The sequence below is a fragment of the Macrobrachium rosenbergii genome, chromosome 5, assembly GCF_040412425.1.
Source record: "Macrobrachium rosenbergii isolate ZJJX-2024 chromosome 5, ASM4041242v1, whole genome shotgun sequence".
Classification (NCBI taxonomy): Eukaryota; Metazoa; Arthropoda; class Malacostraca; order Decapoda; family Palaemonidae; genus Macrobrachium; species Macrobrachium rosenbergii.
The window spans coordinates 59,824,033-59,832,901 of NC_089745.1; the positions used below are offsets into that span (position 1 = coordinate 59,824,033).

Here is an 8,869-nt window from a genome sequence, read left to right on the forward strand (position 1 = left end):
ACACACAAATAGAGAGAGAGAGAGAAGCATTGTCCTTACTTAAGAGAGTGAAATTTTTTATGAGTGATTATGGAGAGAGAGAGAGAGAGAGAGAGAGAGAGAGAGAGAGAGAGAGAGAGAGAGAGAGAGAGAGAGAGAATTACTAAGAAACCTTTGACCACTAATCAGCAACACTCCCCTTTCTTGTCATGTTAAAGTGACATGTCTGACAGCTTTGCCTTCCAGCTACTTCTCAAAAGATGAGGGAAAGATATTTGTATGTTTAAAATATGTATCACATACAAATTTTTTAATTACAGTTATATTATTATTATTATTATTATTATTATTATTATTATTATTATTATTATTATTATTATTATTGGAAAATTAGTACTTATTATTAGGTTCCTTGCTGTCCTTTTGTGGAGAGGGAGGACTAGTCCTGGAATTGCGCCAAGTGTGCTCCTTCCGTTGACCATTTTGGCTGGTGGAAGGTGTTACTTCTTGTTTTGGTGGCACGCCAGTCAAAGTGGCTGTGCTCTTGTTTGGTGATCCTACAGTTGGTGCCTCCATTGCGGAGGTAGCATGCTGCGAATTGGCATTGGGGAAGGGCTACCCCAGAGGTGGTCCCGACCCAACAGGAATTCCACTATGGGCCTGATTCCATTCACTACGCCAAGGTGGTGGGGTAGCTTGCCCCAAAGTTTCGTCACCTGGAGCTCAACTGTGGGAATTTCATTTCCCACCGAGTTTGCTCATCAACTGTGGTACTAGCTAGCACTTGGGGCCTGTCAATCAAGCTAATGTCGGCTGCAGTGTCTACCGTGGCTGGTAGGGCCACTGGCAGGCCAGAGCCATCAAGGGGTGCCACCGAGATGAACTGGGTATCCCAGCTTTCTGGGTGAGGTATCTTCCGTGGCCCGGCCACAGAGAATGGGGTGCTTATTAAATTGATGAACTTGGTGGTTGGGACATGATTTGTGTAGGCCAGATGTCCATCACTGTAGTGGCCAGCAGCACCACACAATCAACAAAGGCCCTTTGTTGGGGCTCGGTTACCTGAAGTGACTGCTGGTGGAGAAGATTGAGTGGAAGTAGAGGGAGAGGAATTCTGGTTATTGGTAGGAGGCGGCTTATGGGTGCCCAACTTGTAGCGGTACTAGGATTCTGCGTGCCCCACCTTCTTACAGTAGGTGCATGTAGGCTTACTAGGTAGTCCGTTCTTCGGGTGAGTCGAGCCTGAGAGGTACCCAGGTGGCACTATGTGCTGTTGAAATGTGCTGTAGGACTGGTTGTAGGTTTCCCATGAATTGGCCATGTGGCAGGCTTTCATAAATGTTGTGGGCTGTTTATCATTGAGATACACAGCAAGGGGCCCAGGGGACACATTGGAAAAGATCCTCCAGCATGGTCCAATTGAATAGATCCTCAAATGTAGTGCACTATAGGGAGTCGAACCAGTGTGTACCAGACTGGGTCTTGTGACGGGCCCATTCAGTCCAGGACCAGCCGACTTCCTTGGCAAGACCTTGGAACCTCTGTCCCCTTTTCTCCGGGGTTATTTCATAGGCTTTTGTTATGACCCTATGAACTTCTGCCCTGTTGCCTCTTTGACTCTTCTCCAGTGAGCGGAGGGCTGCCTTAGCTTTACCTTCCATGTGCTTGGCAAATACTAAGGCCCTCTCTGCTCAGTGGTGTTGTAGTTTTCAAAGAGACACTTTATTTCCACCAACCATGCTTCGGGCTCTTCCTCAGTCCACTTGGGGATTAGGGAGTTAATGCTTGATATTGGAGCTTTTGATGCAGCAAGTGTGGGGTTGGAGGCTTGTTAGGTAGCCATAGCTTCAGCACTTTCCTTTTTTGCCATCTCCAGCTCGAGTTCCTTTTGTTTGAGAGCTAGCATGCTTTCCTTGAGGGCTAATTCATGCTGTCTTTTCGTCTCTTCTCTTGCATCTTCCAGCTGCCTCTGTTCTTCATCATACTTCCTCTGTGCCTCTTTACACTTCTGTTCCTCTCTTTCTTCCCTCTGTTGCTTAGCTAAGTCATCCAGCTGTTCCTTGACCCAATTGACTAGTTCTGCTCCTTCGTAACCCAGTTCCTTGCCCATGTTCAGGATGGCTAGGCAGCGTTCCAGCACCTTGGTTCTGGGAGGGTAAGGACGTCTACCTTAGATGACTGGAATGACTTATGAATTAGGGAAGTGTCCCTCAGATTTGGGTGACACTTCAGTGGTGTGGCACCTTTTTAATTAGGTGGCACTGTGGCTGAGTGTCTCGTTCAAAGGTCACACTTATGGCACTCTGTATCTCGAGGTACAAGTGTAGCTTAGTCACACACGACTTTTTTTGTCTTGGGGTGGAACTATGGTGCCGGTGTGTTCCGAGGAATCAACACTCTTTTGGAGTACAACTAATTGTACTAAGGGGAAATGCACTCTGCCCAAGCAAAACGTAATTAATAAGTAGGAGAAAAAGTAAAGGTAAGAGGAAACAGATAGGTAAGCGCTTCAGTGGGATATGACAGTACCTCAGGTTAGTGGCACTGTGGAGAAGAAGAATCAATTTTGGTTGCTTTGGCACTCGTAGGTGGCTAGTTCCTAGTACTAGCGGCTCTTTCCTTTCATGCAAAGGGAGGAAGGCTCTTATGCTTAAGTCTGGATAAATAGACCACACTCGTGGTGGACAGTTGTCAATAACTGTGGTTAATTCTTAACTTATCCTCAACTATTTGTGGGGCAGAGGTGGTTTTTTTTGCTATGTCAGCCTGTTCCTCCTCTGAGGATGGTGCACATACACTCATTTACTTAAATGCTTAAGAAAGTGAAGGAAAGAGAAAATAAAAAGAACATGAAGCAAATACTAACACACAAGTGCATAAGCAAAGATTGCACTGTGTGAGAGAATGAGAGAAAAAGAAGGAAAATTGAAATGCATACCATCAGGTTTTCTTATCTTGAATACTCTGATTAATTTAGCTATGGTAGGTAATGGGTTCTGTGCCAGTATTAGCATGCCCTATTACACCATGCTCTTGGTAATTCTTGGTAATATTCTTTTTAATTCATGTACGTACACGTATTATTAAATTATCTTGAGTTTCTTATTTTTTTCTTTTCATTTAATTCCCTGCTGAGATGTATATTTGTGTAGGAACTGCCTTTATAATTCCTAGTTTTTTGTATCCCTGATTAATTGGGTAACTTTTTTTTTCTTTAAACAAGTATAAAATTATATGTACCTAGTTTTTTCCCTTAAATTGAAGTATTTATTATAAAGATTTGTGATTACGGTTGTGCGCTGCGCAACATATTTCGTCAGTGCATATGAATGGAAGATGTTGACAGAGAGACATCTGCTCGTGACATGCAAGTGAATCCCAACAACCTTCTTGTTAACCAACACCAAGATTTTAGATGGAAGCTATGGGTTGCGGGCAACCCCTTCAAGATGGCGGATGAGTCACGTGACCACACACAGCTGATGGCTAAAAACAGGGCTCAACTGAGAGCAAGTTTGTTGGGGGGAATGCTGATTGGCGGAGGAATACCAATCTCCCGCCTTTCTTCGCTATGTTATTACAATACAAAAGAACAAAACACTCAAATTCCTTGTAAAAACCAATGCAGCATATGTAGGAATGCAAGTTTTATCTTAAAAAATACCACAAATGCGAGTTATTTTACGTTATAAAGACGGAAAACGAATTTGATATGATTTTCTTTTTTTCTTTCTTGGCGTCGTAATTAAATCCTGCAGATTTTGGCCATGCTTACTGCGGGACCCTTCATGATACACAGAAAAGGGCATGTGAATTCTTACTGGCCTGATTTACGTTAATGTAGAAGGCAGATTATGAACTAACCACTGATACAGTTATTTACGATATTAATGGAAAGAAATTTAATATGATTTCGCACGAGGAAAAGTAATTCCCTTCGTGACACTCAGTCTGTGGCCTTCTCTCTAGGGTTTCTACTTGCCGCTTTGTAAGAATATCCTATGGACTTGAAAATTGTCCGTTCTACCTTACGAGAGAAAGCTAGGCACACGCCCTCCCTGTACCTCTGTCATGCAGTAGCTAACTAGTTCAAAAATTTAGTATCATGCATTACTCATTGGCTGGTGAATAGCAAAGTATTAAATCTGACTCGGTAACTCACTGCGACCTTGACTGGAATGCAGGCCTAACTCGGTATCTTTTTTTAACTTATGTAGTTTCTGACTTTTCTATTATTCCTATTAGTAAATTGTAAACGCTTTCATTTACTGCACATTTTCCTACCTACTCTATCTTCTTCATATAACAATGATATTAATATTCCTTACCTTGTCAGTATCCTTCTTTTCTTGGGAGAATATCACACAAAATATTATCTAACTTTTATCTTTGAATTAATTCGTATTTAATTTTCCAAACTCTTTATATCTCTGTGGGGTAGCTAGCATCAGCTAAGTAATTAATTACAGAGATCATGGCAAGGTATCGCCATTGTTACGTGGCTCCTTCGGCTAAAGAGTTTAATTATTATATACTGTACTTTGATTTATATTGCCTTGCTTTACCTAAGACCCACGTAACTCTGTCAGTTAAGGCTAAACTTACCTCTAAAGGACAGATAGGGAATAGATCAGGTTGCCAGTTAACACTCATTAACAAAGAATGATAGGGAATAGAGCAGGTCGCCTGTTAACACTCGTTAACAAAGAATAGAGGTTTATTCATAACCACAGGAATGAATTCAGCAAACTTACTTGAACACTAGTTTCAGCAAAACAAGTAAATTAAGGGGACCACCTCCTTTCCGGGGACCGGGAGGGTTTGGGGTCGGGATACCAATTTTTTTTTTTTTTGCTCTTTGTATTGGTAAGGGTACTGGCTTGCCAGGCACAAAAAATTATAGCTGAATTCGTATTACAAAAGGCAAAAAAATGCGATTTTCTACAGGTATGTATGAGCCAAAATGTTCATTTTCATGAAAACGTCAAATATCATATTCATTTATTCAATATAACTTTTTCTTACAGTACTATATTACATTACCGTACGATAACATGTCCTTATGGATATGGCAACACTTACAAGTACTGAAGAATCTTGGTAACAGACACTAACACTCTAACAGTCAAACGAGCCAGTTGCCCACAAGAATTGAAAGGCGAAGCATACGTGACTTAGTGCTCGTGACTTTTTTGTAATTTTACGCAATTCTTTGTGGAACTGTATATAAACTATATAACCATGCCTCGTAGAAAGCACCAGAGACAGCGTGAAATACAGTCAGAGACAATGAGAAGGCTAAATAGGGAAAGAAGGGCAAGAAGAATAGAGCCAATTAGTGGTGATGAAGAAGACATGTGCGTGGATGGGAGGGAGGAGGAAGAGGTGGCGGTGGTTGTGGGTGAGGAGATTGTTGGAGTGCGTTCTCTCTCTCCAACACTAGTGCCATTAGAAAGTGATCTCGATGCTACTGAAGGGGATACTGATAGTGACAGTATCAGTGATAGTGACAGTTACATTTTGGAGCCATTGTTGTGGGGAGCATGTCGTCTGCCAGAATCAGCTGATATCTCCACTCCCTCTACAAGTGCTATCATAGAAGATGAAGATGATATACATTTATATTTATCTGAAGATGAGGAGGAAGAGGAGAATGTGGAACATTATTCTGAAAGTATAAATGATGCCAGTGTTCCTATGATAACAAGTTTTCCTCCAGCTCAGATGAGAAAACAATTACTTGAGGAAGTTTCTGGTACCAGTGCAAAACCAGAAGAGGAAGTTGTTCCTTCTGGATCTATACTTACATTACCAGAAAAAATTATGCATGAGATGGTTGATGCTATAGGTATGTGTAAGAAATGTGAAGGAAAATGTAAACTAGAAATTACCAAAGGTGTTTTTGATGATAATTATCTTATTATTTGTAAAGATTGTAAACATGTAATGTATAAAAGAGAACCAGAACAACCAAATGTCAAGTCTAAAAAAAAAATAACACAAGTGACAGCATCTGTTGTATATAATTCACTATTGACAGGTAAAGGGTTGTCAGGTGTAAATAGTGTTTGTGGAGTTTTTGGGAGAAAGAGCATGTCATCTAAGACTTATTATAGGTATAAAGACTATGTTGAAAGCCTTTCAGAAAAGAAATATAAAGAAGTTCAAGGTGGTGTTGTAAAATCAATATTTGAATATTATAAAAAAACAAACATTCATCCTGATGCTGATGGTATTTTGAATATTGATGTGATTTATGATGGCACCTGGATGACCAGGGGCCATTCCTCTCTTATAGGTGTAGGTGTTGTGGCAGAGGCAAATACTGGTTTTATTTTAGATGCCGAAGTGCTTTGTAAATATTGTCAAAGGTGTACTTATCTCAACAGCCAGCTTTGTAAAAGCAAAGTGTCAAAAGAAATTTTTCAAGGAAAAATGAAGAAACATAAGGAAAGTGGACTCTGTACAATAAATTTTGCAGAAACTCCTGGACAGATGGAGGCTGAGGCAGCTGTCATTTTGTGGAATCGGTCTCTTGAAAAGAAGTTGAGGTACACAGTTTATGTTGGAGATGGAGATTCTAGTGCCTTTAGAAAACTAATAGAAGGGGGTGGGCCATATGGGTCAGAGTACCCAGTTGACAAACAAGAATGCATAAATCACTTTGCCAAACGTTTGGGTACAAGACTGAGAAACTTGCGAGAGAGATTCACAGAACAGAGGAAAACAAAAGCTGGAAAAATTAGGTATTATAAATTACTTGGAGGAAGGGGAAAACTTAGTGATTCAACAATCGGCCACATGGTAAGATATATGGGGTCAGCTGTGAGAAGAGCTAAATTTTATAAAGAAAATCCTACTGAAATGCTGAGGCGAGATATAATGGCAACACTTTCACACATAACAAGTACAGATGATAAACCGGATCATGACCAGTGCCCAAAAGGAGAGAAGTCTTGGTGTTTTTTTCAGAAGGACCTTGCAAGAGGGGTAAAACCAAGACCACACAACAGGATGAAAGTGAAATTGAATGTGACCCCAGAAATAAAGGCTCACATTGTTTCCATCTACGATAGTCTGACATCTGATGACATGCTGTCAAGGGTAATCCAAGGAAGAACTCAAAATCTAAACGAGTCATTCATTGGAAAAATTTGGAACAAATGCCCAAAAGTTAAGTTCCAAGGGCTGCATACAGTAAAAAATGGTTACTACTTGGCTGCTGCAGAGCACAACTCTGGATATAAAAGTAGCTGTTTAGTTCCAGCAATACTAGGATCACCACCAGGTAATAAAAATTTACCTTTCTTTCAGGGGGTTGTATGCTTATCGTTGAAATTTTCTCTTCTTATATATGTGTATATGTATATATTATATACTGTATATATATAATGTATGTTATGAATACTTTTTATTTTCCAGGACATGCTGTGAAGAAGATGGAAAAACAACGCCTGAGGTCAAGTGGAAGAGAATCCTCTAAGAAAAGGAAGAAGAGGCTACAAATTGCCAGGGATCCTGGGTATGAACCGGGGGCATTCTGAAAACCTGACTTCATGGAGCCCACTATAAGGTAATAAAAACTCAGCTTTTATGTTATTGAATATGTTTGTGTCAATATACAATAATTCAAAACTGACATTTTTTACAGAGTGCTTACTGTATTTACTAATGTTCCCTTCTCTCCCCCAAGGTACTAGCATATCCAGTTCATGGCAACAAGGAATCTTCAAAGGAACATCATGTGAAGTCTGCCCATTGATTCCCATGCCCAGGGCAAGATAATGATTACAAGATAATGATTACAACATTCCAGGGATGTCAATGAACCAAAAATTCTGAGAATAAAGTTTTCAAAGTGTTTTTATTGGGGTTTAGGCGCGTAAATATACTTGGTAACTTTCAAATGCGTTTTTCTCAAAACTTTGTTTTTTAGCAAAAAAGGTTCATTCAAAACCTTATAACTTTGTCAATTTTTAACTGATTTGAACAAATTTGGGCTCAAATGATTCGTAGATAAATTCTGCACAATTATCAACGTATACATTTTTGAAATTTTTTCATAATTTAGCATGAGCTTATGTTTTTGTTCAAATTTTATGGCAAAAATTTTTTCCAAAATTTGGTATACGCATTAGGTCAAAATGCATAAAGAAAAAGGTCTTTTTTTGCATTTCTGTACATTGTTTTCTATAGAGTACACTTTCAGCTTTAAATTGATGTGTTTGTTTTGAAAATTGGTTAAAAATTAAGAGAGCCTTAGGGTTTTGAAAAAGGGTCAAAAATTGTTGGTTCCGAAAGGACAAAAATATTCATAAAAAAAAAACTAATAATCAAAATAGGCTAAAACTTACTGGGTAATCTTTTCAAAGTGGTTTATATACGCTGTGAAAAAATGAACTAGATAGCATGAAAAAAAATTTTCCCTTCCCTATAAGGTGGAGGTGGTCCCCTTAAAGTGAATGGATTATTTACAAGAGCTAACAGCAGCTCAGAATAATAGTCCGACATCGGACAAACTTCAGTGCTGCATAGAATGACTGCAACGATTTTAGGTCTCTCAGATGCTGTATCAGGAATTTACTGCAAGGTCGAACCAAGGCTTCGTGATACTAATGAGGCATGGTTCTTCTCCCAGAAAGAGGATGTTGCGCAGGCACAAGGTGTATGGAATTCTGGAAAAGGACGTATCCAGATAACAAACTTGTATTACAGAAACTCTCACTTGTCATCACTAATCACAAGGGGATATTTCTTAGTTCAAAAATAATACGTTTAACACCATGGAGGATAAATGATGCGACTTCACTAGACAGCAGTAATTGTACTTGATAGATGACTTCATAAATGGGATATGTTTTACTAGGCTTTCTTAGTCAGTGGCTGTTTA

The 8,869-nt window shown here is 39.5% G+C and overlaps 1 protein-coding gene across 1 annotated transcript; it reads left to right on the plus strand.

The window, feature by feature from the left end:
* Positions 1 to 396: 396 nt before the first annotated feature.
* LOC136838838 (uncharacterized) lies at positions 397 to 7,886 on the plus strand. The gene is made up of 3 exons (XM_067104474.1): positions 397 to 7,267; positions 7,402 to 7,552; positions 7,673 to 7,886. The coding sequence occupies exons 1-2, from the start codon at positions 5,221 to 5,223 to the stop codon at positions 7,521 to 7,523; spliced, it is 2,169 nt and encodes a 722-aa protein (XP_066960575.1). The 5' UTR covers positions 397 to 5,220; the 3' UTR covers positions 7,524 to 7,552; positions 7,673 to 7,886.
* Positions 7,887 to 8,869: the final 983 nt, after the last annotated feature.